General features: G+C 43.0%; 1 protein-coding gene across 11 annotated transcripts in view; it reads right to left on the reverse strand.

The window, feature by feature from the left end:
* The window catches only part of HECTD1 (HECT domain E3 ubiquitin protein ligase 1), an 89,088-nt gene extending 81,672 nt beyond the window's left edge, over nt 1-7,416 (reverse strand). For 2 of the 11 annotated variants that reach the window (XM_045585207.1, XM_036450947.2), the window contains exons 1-2: nt 7,192-7,396; nt 5,609-5,882 (exon numbers count right to left, since the gene is read on the reverse strand). In XM_045585207.1, coding sequence (XP_045441163.1) covers nt 5,609-5,748 — 140 coding nt within the window. In that variant the 5' untranslated portion in view covers nt 5,749-5,882; nt 7,192-7,396. Of the gene's footprint in view, nt 1-5,608; nt 5,883-7,191 lie in introns of all 11 variants that reach the window. The other 9 variants (XM_045585204.1, XM_036450928.2, XM_045585208.1 and 6 more) reach the window with 7 other exon arrangements.
* Between the last annotated feature and the right edge of the window lie 13,587 nt (nt 7,417-21,003).

The following is a 21,003-nucleotide window of genomic DNA, read 5'->3' on the forward strand; positions in this document are numbered from 1 at the left end:
GAAGAGGAAGAAATAGAAACATCAATGATGAGCAAGAACCATTAATCAGTTGCCTCCTGCACACCCCACATTGTGGATAGAGGCCGCAACCCAGGCATGTGCTCCTGACCAGAATCAAACCCAAGACACTTCAGTCCAAAGGCGACACTCTACCCGCTGAGTCAAACCAAGTAGGGCTGGTCTATGCTTTTGGTGTTCATTCAATAAATATTTGCCTAACCTAGAGTCACAAAAGGATTTCTCTTTGTTTTTTTCTAGAGGTTTTATTGTTTTAAGTTTTAAATTTAGGTTTATGATTCATTTTTAGTGTATTTTTTTAATACAATATAGGGTATGGATCAAAGTTATTTTTTTCTTTTTTTGCATATGAATATGCAATTGTTTCAGCCCCATTAAAAAGGTATCCTTTATCTACTTAACTGCCTTTGCATCTTTGTTGAAATAAGTTCTTGATGTATGTGTTAGTCTATTCCTGATTTCTATTTCATTGGTCCATTTATCTTTACACCAATACTACACTGTTTTGATTACTACAGTTGTATAATAAGAATTGAAATACAGTAGCATTACTTCTCCAACTTTATTCTTTACCAAAATTGTTTTGGCTAGTCTAGGTACATTGTATTTCCATATGAATTTTGAAATCAGTTTGTCAATTCTCCATCTTGTCAGACTAATCTCTGTAATTTTAAAAGAAATGAAAACTCATATTTACACAGAAATCTGTATGCTAATGTTTATATCAACTTTAGTTACATTTTCACCAAAACCAGAAAAACCTAAATATCCTTCAAGAGGTGAATAAACCATATGTGATACATGCATGAAATGGAATACTACTCAGAAATAAAAGGAAAGGAACTATTATACACACAGCAACACAAATTACTCAAATGCAATATATTACATGAAAGAAGCCAGACTCAAAAGGCTACATACTGTATGTATGATTCCATTTATATGACTCTATAGAGGCCCATTGCATGAAATTCTTGCTTGGGGGTGGGAGGGTAGTGGGAGGGCTCAGCCTGGCCTGCACCTGGTTGCATTCTGGGACCCCTCAGGATCAGGCCTAAACCAGCAATCCGGGACTGCTGGCTCCTAACCACTCACCTGTCTTCCTGCCTGATCGCCCCTAACCACTCTGCCTCAGTCCCCACCACTGCAGGTTCATCTAGAATGATGTCCAGAAGTCGTTCATCTGTCCAGTCTAATTAGCATATTACACTTTTATTATTACAGATTCTGAAAGAGTCAAAACTACGGCAACAGAGAACAGACCACTGGATACCAGGCACTGAGGCTACAGGAGGGCTTAACTTCAAAAGGATGGTTCCAAGGAATTTTGGGGGGTGATAGAATTGTTCTAAATTTCAAATGTGCTGTGGTTACACAACTATATGCATTTGTTAAATTAAGATTTCAGCATACACAATTTTAAATAAGTTTAAGAAAAAATTAAATATTATGCATACTTGCAGCCCTCCCTGAATAGTGCTAAACTATACATGTATGGCACAAAATTTTATATACATTACAATTAAAGAGTTATTAAAAATTTTTAAATTGCTAAAATTTATTTTTATATATTAAACCCAGTACTACACTATTACACCAACTTACAGACCCAAAGGTAGCCTAATTAGAAAAGTTTAAGATTACTCAGTCTATATAGAACTACTATCAGACCAGTAAACCATATGAATCCAACTTTAAGCAATGATTCCCAAATTGCTACCTATTATACAATGACAACTTAACAAGATCCCCCAGGTGACTCACATTATGCATATTGAAGTTTTAAAAACACTGCTCCTGACAAGAGCCAATTCTCTCCCATTTTTTGTTGTGTCTTGTTTTCAGAATCCTTACACTATGGATTATCCATTTTTTCTCCCATCACTTTGACCTTTAAAAGAAGAAGCCCACATCCCCATTCCAACCAAACTTCTCAAAAAATTTTTGCATTTTGTCTCCATTTCTTCACTTTCTACTTACTCCTCAATCCATTCAGATCTGTCCCTCATCACCATTCCACTCTGAGTCCTCATTAAGATCAATGATCTTGAGAATGTTGCTAAATCTTTTAGTCTTCAGCCCTACTTGACCCCTCACCATATTCAACACAATTGTCCTTTTTATTCTTTTTTTTTTTTTAATATATTTTATTGATTTTTTTACAGAGAGGAAAGAAGAGAGATAGAGAGCTAGAATCGTCGATGACAGAGTAACATCGACCAGCTGCCTCCTGCACACCCCCCACCGGGGATGTGCCCGCAACCAAGGTACATGCCCTTGACCGGAATCGAACCCGGGACCTTTCAGTCCGCAGACCGACGCTCTACCACTGAGCCAAACCGGTTTCGGCCTTTTATTCTTGATTCATTTCTTTCATGTGCTGGCATGTAAACTAATCTATAATAATAAAAGCATAATATGCTAATTAGACCGGACATCTTTCTGGACAAAGCCAGGGCTGGGAGGGAAGCAGGAGTCCTGGGTGCCTGCCAGTGGCCAAAGGGAGGCCAGTTCCTGCAGTCAGGGGAAGGCCTGCCTACTCTTGCACAAAATGTCATGCATCAGGCCTATAGTGGTGGACAAAACTGTTGGTGCTTTAGCATGAATCAAGGTAGTGGCACTGAATTGTACAAGTTTTGGCGTGGAAATTTTTAAAAGCAACTTTACTATAGAATAATCTTGGTGAAGCAAAAGAAATCATTAATTTCACTAACCACAAACCTTGAATACATCTTTTAAATATTTTACTTAAGGAAACAGGACGAAAGTATCAAGTACTTCTGCATACCAAAGAATGATGATTGGGTCAAGGAAAAGTACTTGTACAACCTTTAAATAGCCCAACTAGCCACTTTTTTCATGCAACATCATTTTTACTTGAAAGAACATCAAACCGTGGTTATGTAGACTTGGATATCTGGCAAACATTTTCTCAAAAATTAATGAAGTTAAGCCTTCCATTTCAAGGAAAGCAATTTAACAATATCTGTTGCCGTTGATAATAGTTAAGTATTCAAGCAAAAATTATAATTTTGGGAAACTTGTGTCTGCCATTGTGACACTGACAGCTCCCCAATATTTAAAGATTCTGATGAAATCAGTAGTCATATCAGCAAATGTGTTTTTTATATTTGGATGACATATGTCAACTTAGGATATCTGTATAACTCAGTAGACCAATATTTTTCACATGACCAGTAAGTATATGACTTTACAAACTTTTTTAAAAAATATATATTTTTGGTTTTTTTACAGAGAGGAAGAGAGGGATAGAGAGCTAGAAACATCGATGAGAGAGAATCATCGATCAACTGCCTCTTGCACATCCCCTACTGGGGATGTGCCCGCAACCAAGGTACATGCCCTTGACAGGAATCGAACCTGGGACCTTTCAGTCCGCAGACTGACGCTCTATCCACTGAGCCAAACCGATTCCGGCTGACTTTACAAACTTAAATATGGGTTAAAAACCTACGCAATGTACAAGACAGACCAATAGCTTTTAATGTAATAGTATGAAAAGTTCATTGATATTATTTCAGAATCCACATTCTCACCCTTAAGAAACTATTATTTGCCCAGTTTTGGTATGCTATCAAAGGAGAATGTCCATTGATGGGGGGGGGGGGGGAATATTACAACATTCCTCCTTTTTTTCCAACTACATCTATAGAGGATTTTTTTTTCATATATTTTAATCAAAACAACATAATGCAACAGACTGAATGCAGAAGCAGATATGAGAATCCAGCCAAACCCAAACTCATGACCTCAGTCCCTCAAAACATGCTCCTCTGTTCCAGTGTTCTCTCTCACTGAATGGCATCATCCATTGTAACCTGAATCATACGTTACCTCCTTCTGTTTCACTTTCATACTCAACAAGTCCTATTTTTTTAAATATTTTTATTGATTTTGTACAGAGAGGAAGGGAGAGAGAGAGTTAGAAACATCGACGAGAGAGTCATCGATCAGCTGCCTCTTGCACACCCCCTACTGGGGATGTGCCCGCAACCAAGGTACATGCCCTTGACTGGAATCGAACCCGGGACCCTTCAGTCCCCAAGCCGACGCTCTATCCATTGAGCCAAACCAGTTTCGGCTCAGCAAGTCCTATTTTACCTCCTAAATGTGTCTCCAATCTATCCATTTATTTATACTTTTATTATAGCAATCCTTTCTCTGACTCATAACCTAACAAGTCTACAAGCATTTGTCCTCAACTATTCTCCAAAAGCAGGTTATATTTTTAAAAGTAAAATTTAATCACATCTCTCTTTCATTGCACTTCCCATCGCCTTGAGACAAAACCAAAAGCTTTACTTAGCATACACAAAAGACTCCATCTGATATTGATGCTACCTCAACTCAGCTCGCCAGCAACTCTTCCTTGCCCCAGTCACATGAGCTTTTTCCAAGTTCCTCAGCTGAGGATTATTAATTACTCACTTATTAATTCATCTTCAATAATGATTCATTCAAAAATGAAGACAATTAAATATGTGTTATCAATTTAATAATACAATCTTTTTCCCACTTCAAAGAAATTAAGATGCATCAAATTTTATACAACATCTCAAATATTTTCTATTAACTACCTCAAAATGGTATTAAAACAGCATTCAAAAAAAAAAAAAACATGGCATTAATGGCTACTCTAATAATGAATTCTCTTTTACATTTTTGCTTAACTTCTACATTTTAACCTCTGAATAAAACTGTTTAAACTTTCTAAACTTCATAATCTGTTTCTACTATTCCAAAAAGTATGCCATGTGGATACCATGCAATTTATACCCTCTAAACTGAAATTTAAAAGACAATGATTTGCTGGAACAAAAGATGTCATGTAACTTAATACCGTATTTTTCGGACCATAAGACGCTCCGGACCATAAGACGCACCAGTTTTTAGAGAAGGGAAATGAAGAAAAAAAGATTCTGAAACAAATAGTGTCCTAAAATATTTTATGTGCATTAAAACCCAACATCACAGTCATAAACACATGTAATCAACCCTGTAAAGTAAACAGCAGCATTTAGAACCATTTTGGAGCCGGGCAAGCACACAGAGACCACACAGAGCCGGGCAAGTAAAAAAACTTTTTTTTTAAAGTATATGTGTAGGCTATATTTGGACCATAAGACGCAGGGACTTTTCCCCCCCACTTCTGGGGGGAAAAAAGTGCGTCTTATGGTCCGAAAAATACGGTACTTATAAAAATTGGCATTTATAAACATATGTTCATTATCATCTACATTTTCATATCGATTTCTAGTTAATTTCTTGGTACAGGAATAGTTACCTTTAAGTATCTATATTTTAGCAGTTCATAACATATTTTGAAAATGAATTAACCAAGCTATGGTTAAAAATGTATTCCCTACTTAACCCTATTCATTCAATAAATACATATTGTGTCATCACAATTATCATTACTCGACTTACTACACAGAAAATTATAAATGCAAAACTGCTAAACTTTTTAAAAAATAGCTTTAAAATCCTAAACAAACTGAAGTCAGCAAATAGTCAAAAACAGATGTCACTACAGCAACCCCAAAGGAAGATGATGAAGTGATGTACTTACGTTTCAAAACATCGGTCCACGTTGTCAGACATCAAAAGCAGCATGCATAGCTGTTCAAGTGCTATTAGTTGCATGTCCCTTTCATCTCCCTGTCCCATCTGTAGCCATTCCAGCAATGTGTCTGGATCCACATCTGCCATGTTTTTTTTTAAGCCTCTTTGCTTAAATTAAAAAAGTAAATGGGAAAAATTCCTTTAAATGTCCAGGATTGATCAGTTGGGGTTTAAAATTTTTTCCTTTGCATCAGTTGGAACCAAATTTTCATGGTGTCCTCCTAGAAATTAGAAAACACTCATTAAGTTCTGTTGTTGTTGTTTTTTTAACATAGTGCTTAGTGCTTTCAACTCTCCTTATTCCTCAGACTTAACGTTCCTATAGCATACCAAATAAAAGCCAGTTTTGCACAAGAGTATAAGCTGATTAGGTTTCGGCTTAGTTGGAAACCAGAGCTCTCTGTCAAAGTCTCAAACAAGCTTCGGATCCCACTACTGCTATCACTAACGCCGGTGCCAAAAGGCAAAGAACACCTTACTAAAGGCTCTCTCTCTCTCTCTCTCTCTCTCTCTCTCTCTCTCTCTCTCTCTTCCGGCAAACTTCTTCCCCCACTCCTCCGCCCCAAACTGATCTTCAGATAAGGGTTCGATTCGGACTCAGCAGCACTTTGAACCATTACCCCTCCGAATTAAGTTCCTGCTTTAAAAACTGCCTCTCGAGTCACACATTTTGCTGACTCTTAATTCACACTCTACTATCTGTAAGATGTCCAAATACAAACGACAATCCGGTACTAAGATGTACCTACGAATACAGACTTGATGAGGGATTTTTGGCAGTCTCGTCAATTGTTCTTAAAAAAGTTTCAAAAGAAATGCTAAACGTAAATAACAATGAACTAAAAAAAAAAACATGACGACCAGAATGTAGGCCAATCCAAGGACCTCCTTCCCCATCCGCACAGAAGGGAGCAGTTGGTTCACACACACACACACACACACACACACACACTCTCACACACGCGCGCACCCCAAAAGGAAAGTCACCCCCGAAGCCTGGAAGCGCCCCAATGGAGGGCGGGCAGCCCTGGGTCCCCCGCAGCCCGGAGCTGCAGGTGTGTGAGCCCGGAGGCGGCCGGGGGGGCCCCAGCGGCGGCGACCAGCGGGGACGACCGCCCCGGCACTCGGGGCGCCCCGCACCCCGCCAAGGCAGCCCCCGTGACCAGGAGGCGAGCCCCGCCAGGAGGCCCCGGCCGGGCCGGGACGGGACGGCGCGTATCGGGGAGCGGCGCCCAGAACTCCGGAGGCCCGGCGGGTCGTCCCCGGCGTGGCCGGGCAGCGAAGCCTCCTGAAGGGCAAGGGGGAGGAAGAGGGGTGCCCGGGGACCCGGCTCGGGCAAGCGGGGCTCCGCCGCCGGAGGGAAACAAAGGGGCTCAGCGGGTGAGTCGGCAGTCGCCCCGCCGACCTTACCAGGGGCCAGGGGTCTGGTTCCCCGCCGCCGCCGCCGCCCGCCTTCCTGATCTCGGCCCCGAAGCCTCGCCCTTCCGACCGCCCGAAGCGCTCCCGCGTCCCCTTCCCTCCAGCTCTCACCCGGCCTCGGAGTCCCAAACCGCTCCGCTCCGGGCAGGCCGCGGGCAGAGTCAGGGCAGGCCGCGGCCCTCGGGTGGCCAGGAAGCCGCAGGTCGAGCCGGGGAAGGCGGCACAGGAAACGCCGCGCCTCGTCCCTCCCCTTCCTCCGCGGGGCCCGGCTGACAGGGAAGGGAGAGCTCCCCCGGCCCGCGGGAGGCAGCGCACGTCCCGGCCCCGCACGCGGCTCCGCAGGCCCGCAGCTCAGTCAGAGGCACGCGCGGAGCTGCCGGCGGCGGCGGCGGCGGCGGCGGCGGGGGGAGGCCGCGTCCATCGCGATGCCAAAGGGGGGGGGGCCGCCTGGGCGAGAGCTGGGCGGGGAGGCCGGCGAGCTCGGCGGGGGCGGGGCCAATGGGCTCCGGCGTCGGCCTCCCGCCGGCCGCCACGTGGGGCGCTGCGGAGGCCGCTTGGCCAGCCGCGCTGGGGCGCCCCCAGGCCGGAGGCGTTGCTGCCCCCGCCAGGGCGTTCGGGCCCCCCGGGGCCCCGACTCCCTGGGCCGGGCCGCCGTCGCGCCGCTGGCGTACGTGCTGACGCATTTACGCTTCGCTGTCAGGCCGAGCGCGCTCCCCGTGCTCCTGCGCGGCGCTTGCCCCCCGCGAGCCCGGCAGAGGCTCCGCGCGGCGCCGCCGAGCCGCGGCCCGGCCTCCCGCCCGGGCGCCCGCGCTCCGCGAGCTCCGTTCCTCGGTCCCTGGAGGCTAGAGGCCCCTCGGTCCAGCAGAAAGAAACCCTTTCGCCAAAACCCTGGGAAGCAAACGCCGGGTGTTGCCTCCACGGTACCGATGTGAGAACCGGCCCCTGGGCGCCCCAAGTCTGCAGCGGCGCCCCGAGGGTGCTTTGGGCTCTCCTGCGGGGCTTGGGCTCCAGTGTGTCCCTGGGGATTCCCCTCCAACGTGTTCTTTCCCACGCACTGGAAATAAAATGTGCCTGCTGACAGGACATACTACTTGGAAATACTTAGGGTCTAATTAACCGGAAATGGGACTATGGCTATCGCTTTTAAAATTAAAAAAAAAAAAAAAATGAATCCCTCGGGTTGTGAGATAAATACACTCATGTCCCCAGACACTCCCACTGTACGTGTTCATCTTTTAAACAAAAATGGATATTACAGGATAGTGTTTGAGACGTGTTCCTTTAGGAAATGAGAGATGCTGCTTCGTAAGGTAGAAGAACCAGCATTTGGATTGGTCCCTCTTTCACCTGTGGTGGAGTTTGAATGGATCTATACTTGTGTTAATACAACTATACAACCTTGTGTTTCCCCTTCCCTCCCCCAGGTCAAATCTGTGATAATTTTTTTTTCTTTTTTAATTATTTATTGTTGAAAGTAAAAGAAAAAGAAACATTATCGCCCTACCTGGTTTGGCTTGGTGGGTAGAGCGCCAGCCTTCTGACTGAAGGGTTCCAGCTTAGATTCCAGTGAAGAGCACAAGCCCGGGTTGTAGGCCAGATCCCCAATGGGGGGCATGCAGGAGGCAGCCAATCCATGATTTTCTCTCATCATTGATGTTTCTATCGCTCTCGCTCTCCTTCCTCTCTGAAGTCAATAAAAATATTTTTTAAAAGTGACGTGATTTTTATTGTTTTTTATTATAATATTAATAAAGAAAAAAAAGTGATGTGACTGTTATTGTTTTTTACTTTATTATTTTAAATTAAAATATCAGATCCCAGAAGAAGAGCACTGAAGAAAATGAATAAAGCCATGAAAAAAACAAGACCCGGATGAAAGCAACTGACCTTAAATGTTTCTCCCAAGAAACTGGGATATGTTTACAAGCTAATTATTTTTACCTTAATGTCAAAATTTAAGAATAATGAGTATTGAGAATTACTATGTGCCAAGCACAGTGGAAGGCGCAGTGAGTAAGTCACAGACTTCATCTTCAATGAACTATAAAAGTCTAGGGGAAGGTAGATGTCAATACACTTCCTGTGTCTACCTCTGTGATGGTACTTACCACATAATATTGTCAAGCACCGTGGGAACATCAAGGAGGTGGTGGCATCTCAGAAGGCTTCAAATGTGGTGTGTGAACTAGAGCTCAGATGTTGAATTGGAGCTGGCCAGACCTTAGGAGGACCATGTGGAAAGGCATAGTGATGTGAAGAGAACTCTTGGGTGAGCAGAGGGAACAGGCTGCCTGTTGATCCCACTTCCTTGAAGGATCTTCAATAGACACACCATCACTGGGACCCATCCACAAGATCAAAAAGGAAAAAAAAAAAAAAAGAATTGAATCTTGTAGTATAGAATGACCATATTTGTATCTAAGATTTTAAAGGAAATCTTGTCAAGTGCCTTCCAGAAATTCACATATTTCAACTATGGTATCCCAGTAATAACATTTGGGAAAGTTGGGAAAGGATGTATATGCAGAAAAATCTTTTCATTTTTTGGCAAGTTTTTATATCTCAATTTTTTTAATTAAAAGTTAAAAAACAGTAAGTTTAGCTTGAGATGTCTAATTTTTATTAATGCTTCTATAAATCGCTCTTTTCTAAAAATTCAAAACGATGTATTTAAAAATAAATTCTAGAATTTGGACAATTTTTTATAAGATTCACAAAATCCACCATATATTCCTTGACAATGAAGACAAAAACCAAATAATAATTGTAAAAGTTGTATGCTTTATGTTCCTAGATAATTGTTTTTCCTCCAAAGTTAAAATTATACAATTTGCTATAATTCTTTGTAAACATCTGTACCCTTTGTCTTGAGGAAAATTATTCTCTCCAATAAATAAAAATATTGTTCATCTTTATTAGCATACTTGGGTGTATATTAATTACCTTATAAGCTTATTTAAAATAAAAGTAGGATCTGATTTACAAAAATTTATTCAACAGAAAACTTTCAAGAACATAACTTCTATAAAGAATTATATCTTCCTTTTTTTTCTTTTAAGAATGATATCTTAGTACATATGTCAAAGTGTGTATTAGAGTAAAAACCTATTTGATTATTGGATAAATTTTAAATTTTCCCTTCTGGATGTATGCTATCAAGGAATTATTGTTAATTGTTTTTATCTATGATAATTGTATAATGATTTTATTTTCTGAAAAAAAGTTCTCATCACTTAGAGCAGTATTCTAGATTACCGTATTTACAGATCAAATTATATGACAACTAGAATTTGCCTCAAAATAATTTGAGGGAATAATGGGTAGATGAAACAATTGGTCAGGATAAATCTTGAATCTGGGACTTAGGAACATGGCAGTTCATTATACTATAGATACTAGTTCACTATACTAGTATCTATATTTTGTGCATTTGAAACCTATAAAAATGTTTTTTTTTAATATATGGTAGATCTGGGAGAATATAGGAAGCAATAAGAAGACATTCTGTTTTTTGAGGCAATCTAATAGAAATGTTTCTTAATTTTAAATTATGAAATAATTTTACCTAATATCTGCAAAGAGAGACTGCTATAATTATTTGAGCTTTTTTAAAAAAAATATTTATTTCAGAGAGAAAGGAAGAGGGAGAGATAGAAACATCAATTATGAGCGAGAATCATTGATTGGCTGCCTCCTGCACCACCCCCCCCACCCAACTGGGGATCAAACCAGAAATCTGGGCATGTACCCTTGACCAGAATGGATCCTGGGACCCTTAAGTCTGCAGGCCGATGCTGTACCACTGAGCAAAACCTGCTAGGGCTCAGGGGTTGGGGTGGGGGGGCATATCTAGGGAGGGGTTTGGGATGGGAATGGAATAAAAACAATTATGTGAGACCATAATCAATAAAAAAATAAAAAATAAAAAAACCTGCTAGGGCTATTTGAGCTTTTTAAAACTCAAAATAGTTTAAGTATGTCCCTATATTTTTTTTATATAATAAATAGGTAACATTCTAGGGGAAAATGAAAAGAAAGGGTATCTTTAAAATTAACCTGCAAACACTTATACAGAACTTACTAATGTGCAGGTACCCTTTTAAGTGCTTCACAATTACAATTCATTTAATCCTCCTAACAAAGCTACAAGGGAGATAATGTTATCTCCTACTTACAAATGGGGAAATCAAAGCCTATAGAGTAGTGGTTCTCAACCTTTCTAATGCCTCGACCCTTTAATACAGTTCCTCATGTTGTGGTGACCCCCAACCATGAAATTATTTTCATTGCTACTTCATAACTATAATTTTGCTACTGTTAATGAATCATAATATAAATATCTGTGTTTTCCGATGGTCTTAGGCTCTACAGCAGTGGTTCTCAACCTTACAGTTATGAAGTAGCAACGAAAATAATTTTATGGTTGGGGGTTACCACAACATGAGGAACTGTATTAAAGGGTTGCAGGATTAGAAAGGTTGAGAACCACTGCTATAGAGGTTAAATAACCTGAACAAAGTCACACAGCTGGTCAACAATAGAGTGGGTTTTGAATCCAGAAAGTCTAACTGCAGAAACTCCTGATGATAAGAAATATGCCTTGAAGAATTGAGTCTAGAGATCCAAGATGGCTGCGCCCAGGTGAACACCTAGCTGCAGCCACACACAACAATTTCAAAAAAAACCAACTAAAATATAAAATGGACATTGCCCAGAACTACAGGAAGGTTGACTGACTGGAAATTCTACAGCGAGAAGCAAGGAGAAAACCAGAAGGAGGCGCGGAGGAGCCGGAAAAGCCCAAGGTACGGAGACGCAGCGCTTGGAGAGGACGGAGCCAGAGAGGAGGGAGGCCAAGTGCCTGGCGGGCGTTCCCTAGCGGAAAGGAGCTAAAACTCCGACTGTGCTGGGCCCGGGACTGCTCTGAACCCCAGTTCTAGGCCAGACCCCGGGGACTCAGGCTCAGCCATAGGGAGCCTGGCTGTAAGGTGGAACCCCGGGGAAGTGGCAAAAGGAGGTCCCGGCGGCGAGCACACTGCGCACAGAGAAGGGACGGTCGGCTGTGCCGTGGGATTGCCCTGACGGGAAGGAGACTGGGGCTCCAGACTGCTCTGAGCGCCACCTCCAACTTCACTTCCAACTGAACTGAACCCCAATACCGGGCTCATTGGGGGAGAGCATAGACTGTTTGGCAGCAGGCGAAAATCGAGGGCACCTTTCTCTCAGAGGCGCCGGCAGCAAGCACTGAAGGACCCGCATAGGGCGGGGTTGACGGAAGCCAAAGCTGCAGACTCCACCCTGAAACCCTGTCCCATCTGTAACTGCGAAATGCGACAACAAAATAGATCACAAAAGAAAGAAATGGAGGACAAAAAGCGTCTGGATATAGAGTTCAAATCTACACTTATAAGGTTTTTCAAGAATTTCCTAGAAAAGATGGATAAGACCTATGAGGATATGAAAAGAGATCAACTAGAATTAATAAGGAGTCATCAAGAAATGATAAGGGATCAACAAGAAATAAAGAATACATTGTCTGAAATAAAAAATATTTTACAGAGTCCTAAAAACAGAAGGGAAGATCGCAAGAATCAAGTCAAAGATTTGGAACATAAAGAGCCAGAAGACACTCCTCCACAGAAGCTAGAAGGCAAGAGAATCCAGAAAATTGAAGATAATGTAAGAAACCTCTGGGACAACTTCAAGCAAACCAACATCAGAATTATGGGGGTCCCAGAAGATGAGAGAGAGCAAGATATGGAAAACATACTGAAAGAAATAGTGACAGAAAACTTCCCCCACCTGGTGAAAGAATTAGACTTACAAGTCCAGGAAGTGCACAGAACTCCAAACAAAAGGAATCCAAAAAAGACCACACCAAGACACATCATTATTAAAATCCCAAGAGCAAAAGACAAAGAGAGAATATTAAAAGAAGCAAGAGCAAAGAAGGTAGTTACCTATAAAGGAGCACCTATACGATTGTCAGCTGACTTCTCAACAGAAACCATGCAGGCCAGAAGGGAATGGCAAGAAATATTCAAGGTGATGAATAGTAAGAACCTACAGCCAAAGATAATCTATCCAGCAAAGCTATCACTCAGAATCGAAGGCCAGATAAAGAGCTTCACTAACAAAAAAAAAAGCTAAAGGAGGGAGAATCCAAGATGGTTGCTCAGGTAGACACCTAACCGCAGCCGCACACAACAATTTCAATAAAATACAACTAAAATATAAAATGGACATTACCCAGAACTACAGGAAAGTCGACTGACTGGAAATTCTACAACGAGAAGCAAGGAGAAAACCAGAAGGAAGCGCAGAGGAGCTGGAAAAGCCTGAGGTACAGAGAAAAGTGCGGCACGCAGAGAGGACAGAGCCAGAGAGGAGGGAGGCCGAGTGCCTGGCTGGCGTTCCCTAGCAGGAAGGAGATAAAACTCCAACTGTGCTGGGCCCCACTTCCGACAGCTCTGAACCCCAGTTCTAGGCCAGACCCCGGTGACCCAGGCTCATCCATAGGGAGCTAGGCTGCGAGGCGGAACCCCGGGGAAGCGGCAAAAGGAGGTCCCAGAGGCGCACACATTGCACACAGAGAAGGGACGGTTGGCTGTGGGAAGGAGACAGGGGCTCCAGTCTGCTCTGAACGCCATCTCCAACTCCACTTCCAACTGAACTGAACCCCAATACCGGGCTCATTGTGGGAGAGCATAGACTGTTTGGCAGCAGGCGAAAATCGAGGGCACCTATCTCTCAGAGGCACTTTGCAGCGAGTACTAAAGGACCCTGGGGATTACTGAGACCACATAGGCGGGGCTGACGGAAGCCAAGGCTGTAGGCTCCACCCTGAAACCCCGCCCCATCTGTAGCTGCGAAATGCAACAACAAAATAGATCACAAACGAAAGAAATGGAGGACAAAAAGCGACTGGATATAGAGTTCAAATCTACGCTTATAAAGTTTTTCAAGAATTTTCTAGAAAAGATGGATAAGACCTATGAGGATATGAAAAGAGATCAACTAGAATTAATAAGGAATCAACAAGAAATGATAAGGGATCAACAAGAAATGATAAGGGATCAACAAGAAATGATAAGGGATCAACAAGAAATAAAGAATACATTGTCTGAAATAAAAAATATTATACAGAGTCCTAAAAACAGAATGGAAGATCGCAAGAATCAAGTCAAAGATTTGGAACATAAAGAGCCAGAAGACACTCCTCCACAGAAGCTAGAAGGCAAGAGAATCCAGAAAATTGAAGATAATGTAAGAATCCTCTGGGACAACTTCAAGCGAACCAACATCAGAATTATGGGGGTCCCAGAAGATGAGAGAGAGCAAGATATCGAAAACATACTGAAAGAAATAGTGACAGAAAACTTCCCCCACCTGGTGAAAGAATTAGACTTACAAGTCCAGGAAGCACACAGAACTCCAAACAAAAGGAATCCAAAGAGGACCACACCAAGACAAATCATAATTAAAATTCCAAGAGCAAAAGACAAAGAGAGAATATTAAAAGCAGCAAGAGCAAAGCAAGTAGTTACCTATAAAGGAGCACCTATACGATTGTCAGCTGATTTCTCAACAGAAACCATGCAGGCCAGATGAGAATGGCAAGAAATATTCAAGGTGATGAATAGTAAGAACCTACAGCCAAAGATAATCTATCCAGCAAAGCTATCACTCAGAATCGAAGGTCAGATAAAGAGCTTCACTAATAAAAAAAAAGCTAAAGGAGTTCATCACCACCAAACCAGAATTATATGAATTGCTGAAGGGGGTTCTTTCAGAAGAGAAAGTAAATAAAGATAAAAATTATGAGCAACAAATACGTAACTATCAACAAGTGAATCTAAAAACGAAGGAACTTAAAAAAAATCTGATGAACAATATTAACTGTTGACTATAATAGAATCAGAGGTATGGAAGGGAAGTGAACTGACGATTCTTGGGGAAAAGGGGAGAGGGGGATGTGGGAAGAGACTGAACATAAACTGTGCACCTATGGATGAGGACAATGGGGGGTGGGGAAAGAGCAGAGGGTGGGATGGGAACCCGGTGGAGGAGAGCAACGGAGGGGGGTTAAAAAAGAGGAACATTTGTAAGAATATGAACAATAAAGATTTATTTTAAAAAATAAGAAACAACTGCATAAAGCACTGATTATAAAACCAAGTTGATGAGTGTACAGTGTATAAAACATGAGTTATCCTAATTAATAAAAGAGTAATATGCAAATTAACCATCACTCTGCTGCACCCACAAAGCCACGCCCACCAGCCAAGCCTGCCACCCAATCAGAGCAAGTATGCAAATAAACCCAAACAGCCACAGAGAAGAGGAGGGAAGCTTGGGTTTCCCAGGCAATGGAGGAAGCTAAGCCTCCACTCAAGGTTAAAAGTTTCAATTATAGAAGCTAAACAAATCCAAACATAAATGGCGGCAGCTATGGAGCTGGAGAGAGCAAGAGGCTAGGGTTTCCCCCGACAATAGAGGAAGCCAAGCTTCTGCAGCCCTGGCCAGCCTAGGCCTCCACTCCAGGCTACAAAGTTTCAATTGTAGAAGATAAATAAATCCCAGATACTAAGGCCTCCACGTGGGTCATGGGGGAGCGTGGCCAGCCTTCAAACCACCATAGGCCCCTCGTCCAGGCTGCCCCACGCCTCGAGAGAACCCCTACCCTGATCTGGGGCATGCTTCAGGGCAAACCAGCTGGTCCCCACCCATGCACCAGGCCTCTATCCTATCTAATAAAAGAGTAATATGCAGGTTGACCATCCCTCCAACACACAAGATGGCTCACCCCCTGTATCAAAGATCCTGACCCCATGTGGACACAAGATGGCCACCACAAGATGGCCAACAGGGGAGGGCAGTTGGGAGGAACCAGGTTTGCAAGGGAGGGCAGTTGGGGGCAATCAAGCCTGCAGGGGAGGGCAGTTATGAGTGACCAGGCTGGCAAAGGAGGGAAGTTAGGGGTGACCAGGCCTTCAGGGAAGGGCAGTTGGAAGGGACCCAGACCTGTAGGGGAGAGCAGTTGGGGGGGCGGGGGGACCAGGCCTGCAGGGAAGGCAGTTAGGGGCAAACAGGCTGGCAGGGGAGCAGTTAGGCATCAATCAGGCTGGCATGGGAGTGGTTTGGGGGTGATCAGGCTGGCAGGCAGAAGTGGTTAGGGGCAATCAAGAAGGCAGTCAGACGAGCAGTTGTGAGCCAGCAGTCCTGGATTGTGAAAGGGATGTCCAACTGCCCTCAAGGGGTCCCAGATTGGAGAGGGTGCAGGCTGGGCTGAGGACCCCCCCCCCCCCCCCCCGCCCCCCGCATGCACGAATTTTGTGCACTGGGCCTCTAATATATAAAATAAAACAGGACCCAAAAGAGAGCTGGAATAGCTCCAGGAAATAGACTTTAAAACAAAAATTGTGCCCTGGCTGGTTAGCTCAGTTGGTTAGAGCATTGTCCTGATATGCCAAGGTTTTGGGTTCAATCCCCAGTCAGGGTATATGCAAGAATCAACCAATGAAATCATAGGTGAGTGAAACAACAAATTGATGCTGATACTATTTATATGATACCATTTATATCAGGAGTTGGCAAATCCACAGAGATAGAAAGTAGATTAGTGGTTTCCAGGGATGGAGGTTGGAGAGAATATGGAGTGCCTGCTAATAGGTATGGGTTTTCTTTTATAGGTTGATTAAAATGTTATTGAATTAGGCCCTAACCGGTTTGGCTCAGTGGATAGAGCATCAGCCTGCGGACTCAAGGTCCCAGTTTGATTCTGGTCAAGGGCATGTACTTTGATTGCAGGCACATACCCAGTAGGGAGTGTGCGGGAGGCAGCTGATTGATATTTCTAACTCTTTATTCCTCTCCCTTCCTCTCTATAAAAAAAATCAATAAAACATGTTTAAAAATAATAAAATGTTATTAAATAATGATAACTCATGTACATTGTGAACATACTGAACTAGACACTTTAAAAGGATAAATTTCATGGTGTGAATTATATTTTTAGAAAGCTGTTATTAAAAGTTTATATATATAATGTACACACATTTGTGTATATATAATCTTTATATATGTACTAGAGACCCAATGCATGAAATTCATGCAAGGGACTCAGCCCTTGCAGGCCCGGCTTTGTTCAGAAGGTAGTCCAAAAGGACGTCTGGAAAATTGTTTGGCTATTCGGTCTAATTAGCATATTAGCTCTTTATTATATAGAATATGGTATAATATATATGATATACACATCAGAATATAAACCTAAATAAGCTGTATAATAAAAAAACATGAAATTATACAGTCATGATGGTTTTCAAAGAAAATTTGGTACATATAACATTTTCTAGAAAGCTAGGTAGTTAATTTCCTTGGTCAAGAAGCTCCCTGCCTTAATCTCTAGATCACACATGTCAAACACAAGGCCCGCGGGCCAAATCCAGCCCACCAGGCCTTGCAATGTGGCCCGCACTGCGCTGTCATCACTGCACTCTGCTGCGTTCCATCACAATGACGCGCGGTGACATAGGAGGCTTGTGATCTCGCCGGCCGCTGTACTTGCTATCTATTACGCATGCGCATAGATAACAAGTCACGCGAAATTCAGGAGGCGTAACCTATAGTCCGGCATCCGATGTGGTTGTGCGGGTGGCAGAGCAGAGGAGAGAGTGAGTGTGCGGGCATAAAAAATACACAGCAGAAGCTGCCAGTTCCTGGCATAAAGTGCAGGCATAAAAATCACAACAGAATCTGCTATCTGTACCCAGCCAGGCATTTATTGACTGACTTTTTTTCTCTCCACTCCATCTGCCAAATCAAGCTATCCCTGTGCAGTTTTCAACTTTTTCCTCCTAATGCAGATTTCCAATAAACTACATCTTTTACTGCCAATATTGATCCCAAAATGTCCAGGAAAAGAAAAGTTGACGGTGAAGGCAGACAATTTAATGACAAATGGGAAAATGAATACATGTTTGTGCTTAGAGAGGGCAAACCAGTGTGTATATTGTGTTATGAGACAGTGTCGGTGATGAAAGAGTACAATATAAGTTGTCATTTTGACACCAAACATAATGTTAAGTATGGCAAATGTACTTTGGAAGAAAAGCATAAAATTGTTAAAGAACTAAAAGGCAAACTACAATCACAGCAGCAAATGTTTACAAAGGCTACAGCGAAAAATGATGCTGCAGTGAAAGCAAGCTTTATAGTGGCTGAAGAAATTGCTCGTACTTCAAGGTGTTTTTCAGAGGGTGCCTTTTTGAAGCAATGCATGCTAAAAGTGTGTGAGCAAGTATGCCCAGACCAGATACAGAGTTTTCAAAATGTCAGTTTGTCAAGAAACACCATTGCAGATAGAGTTCAAGAACTCTCAGGAAATCTATCATCACAGCTGGCTGAACAGGCATGCAGTTATCTCGCTTTTTCACTTGCTATCGATGAAAGCACAGACAACACTGATACAGCGCAGCTGTCCATCTTTATACGTGCTACGAAGACCGACCTCTCTGTCACTGAGGAACTTTAGGATGTAGCTGCCATGCATGGGACGACGACTGGTAGAGATATATTTGAGGCTGTGGAGAAATCTATAAATAATTTTAAATTACCCTGGGAAAAGTTGGTGGGGCTAACTACCGATGGCGCACCTTCAATGTGCGGAGAAAAGAAAGGCTTGGTTGGACTAATGAAGGAAAGAATGCAAAAAAGTCACTGCCACACACCCTTGATTACTTATCATTGCATTATCCACCAAGAGGCTATGTGTGGAAAAGTTCTGGACATGAATGACCACAGTCATTAAAACTATTAACTTTATACGGGCACGTGGCCTGAATCATGGCCAGTTCCAGCAGTTTTTACAGGAGGTGGGTGCAGAGCATGGAGACGTGCCATACCACACAGAAGTAAGATGGCTGAGCAAGAGCGCAGTCCTCAAAAGATTTTTTGAGCTCAGAGAACAAATTGCTCTTTTCATGGAAAGGAAAGGAAAGCCCTTGCCTGAACTGTCGGATCCCGCCTGGCTATGTGATTTTGCTATGATGTGTGACATATGCGAGCATCTCGCCCAACTGAATCTGAAGCTGCAGGGACGCAAACAAGTCATCACGAAGATGTCTGACATGATCACAGCATTCCAGCGTAAACTTCAACTATGGAAGTCCCAACTGGAACAGGACAATCTTGCCCACTTTCCCGTTTGTTTGAGTATCTCAACCACTATTTCTGGTACTTTTCCTTGCAGTCGGCTGGCTACCAAAGTTAGCCGTTTACTAAGTGAATTTGAGCGGCGCTTCTCTGACTTTAGAACACAGCACTCAGGCTTTGACATCTTTGCCAATCCTTTTACAGTTGATGTCAACAATGTGCCCCATCACCTTCAGATGGAGATAATCGAGCTTCAGTCTGACAGTGGCCTGAAATCAAGGTTTCAGGATGTTGAAATTGAGGACTTCTACCCTCTACTGCCCCCTGACTCAATGCCAGAGCTCCGACTTCATGCTGCCCGTATTCTATCCATGTTCGGGAGCACCTATCTTTGTGAACAGATGTTTTCAATAATGAATCTGAACAAAAACAAGCACAGATCACGCATTACCGATGACAACCTCCATGCTGTTTTGCGGGTTGCTACAGCCCAAGAAATAAAACCGAACATTGACTCATTGATCCGGGGAAAACGGTGTCAGACATCTAGCCAGAAAACAAAACAATGAGCATTTTAGGTACATTCCAATATTACTGTTTTGCTTGATACCAATATTACTGTTTTGCTTGATAGCATGTGAGTTGGTTAACAGCACTGTTAAGGAAAAGATTGTTCCACTCATTTTAAATTCACATTTCTGGTTAACATTGTCAGTTTATGACTGTTCAGTAAACCATTCGGCCCGCGATTTAGGCTGGATTTTAGATTTTGGCCCCTTCTCTGATTGAGTTCGACACCCCTGCAGTCTAGATTAATAATCCTATATAATAAAAGGATAATATGCAAATTGACCCTAATGGCAGAATGACCAGGAATGACTGGTCACTACGATGCATACTGACCATCAGGGAGCAGACACTAATGCAGGAGCTGCCCCCTGGTGGTCATTGTGCTCCCACAGGAGGGAACTCTGCTTAGCCACCAGCCGGGCTGACCGCTGCGAGCACAATGGCAGTGGCAGGAGCCTCTTCTGCTTCCTCAGCAACACTAGGGACATCCCCACTGCCACAGCTGGACATCCCCCAAGGGCTACCAGACTGCCAGAGGGATGTCTGACTGCCAGCTTAGGCCTGATCCCCTGGGGAGTGGGCCCAAGTTGGCAGGTGGACATCCTCCGAGGACCCCTGGGCTGTGAGAGGGCACAGGCTGGGCTGAGGGACACCTCCCCCCAAGTGCATGAAATCTCGTGCACCGGGCCTCTAGGACATATATAATTCTGTAGGTGATCTTAAACCATTGGCATTGTCTGTTAAACATTATTGGTTTCCAAGTTTATATTAAAATCCAATTTACCTTCCTAGGTCTTATAAACAAAAATTCAAATAATCTTAGCATTGCATCTCCAGAGAAGTAAAAAAGGTAATTTTGGTTTTAAATGACCTAGGGCCTAGGTGGATTTCTCTTCTAAGAAGCTTTACTTGATTAACTGCTTGCCTCTTTAACTCTGCTACACCAGACATGCTGATCTCTAAGAGTGAAAATTCAATCCTCAGGGATGAAGTAAAGCAGCTAGTTTTCCTGGCTCGGTCATTAAAGCCTAGCCCTGAGGCTTCTCTAGTTAGCTGATAAAAGGGATTTAAAAACAACTCCTTTATTACCACACTAGTTAGGATGGTGATAGGTAGATGCATTTTTAAAATTTTATCTGAGAGTATTTTATTAAAGTTAGGGACATGAAACAAGGAAGGACCCAGGATAGAAAACAAAAC

Source organism: Pipistrellus kuhlii, unplaced genomic scaffold, assembly GCF_014108245.1.
Source record: "Pipistrellus kuhlii isolate mPipKuh1 unplaced genomic scaffold, mPipKuh1.p scaffold_m20_p_1, whole genome shotgun sequence".
In the NCBI taxonomy this organism is placed as follows: domain Eukaryota; kingdom Metazoa; phylum Chordata; class Mammalia; order Chiroptera; family Vespertilionidae; genus Pipistrellus; species Pipistrellus kuhlii.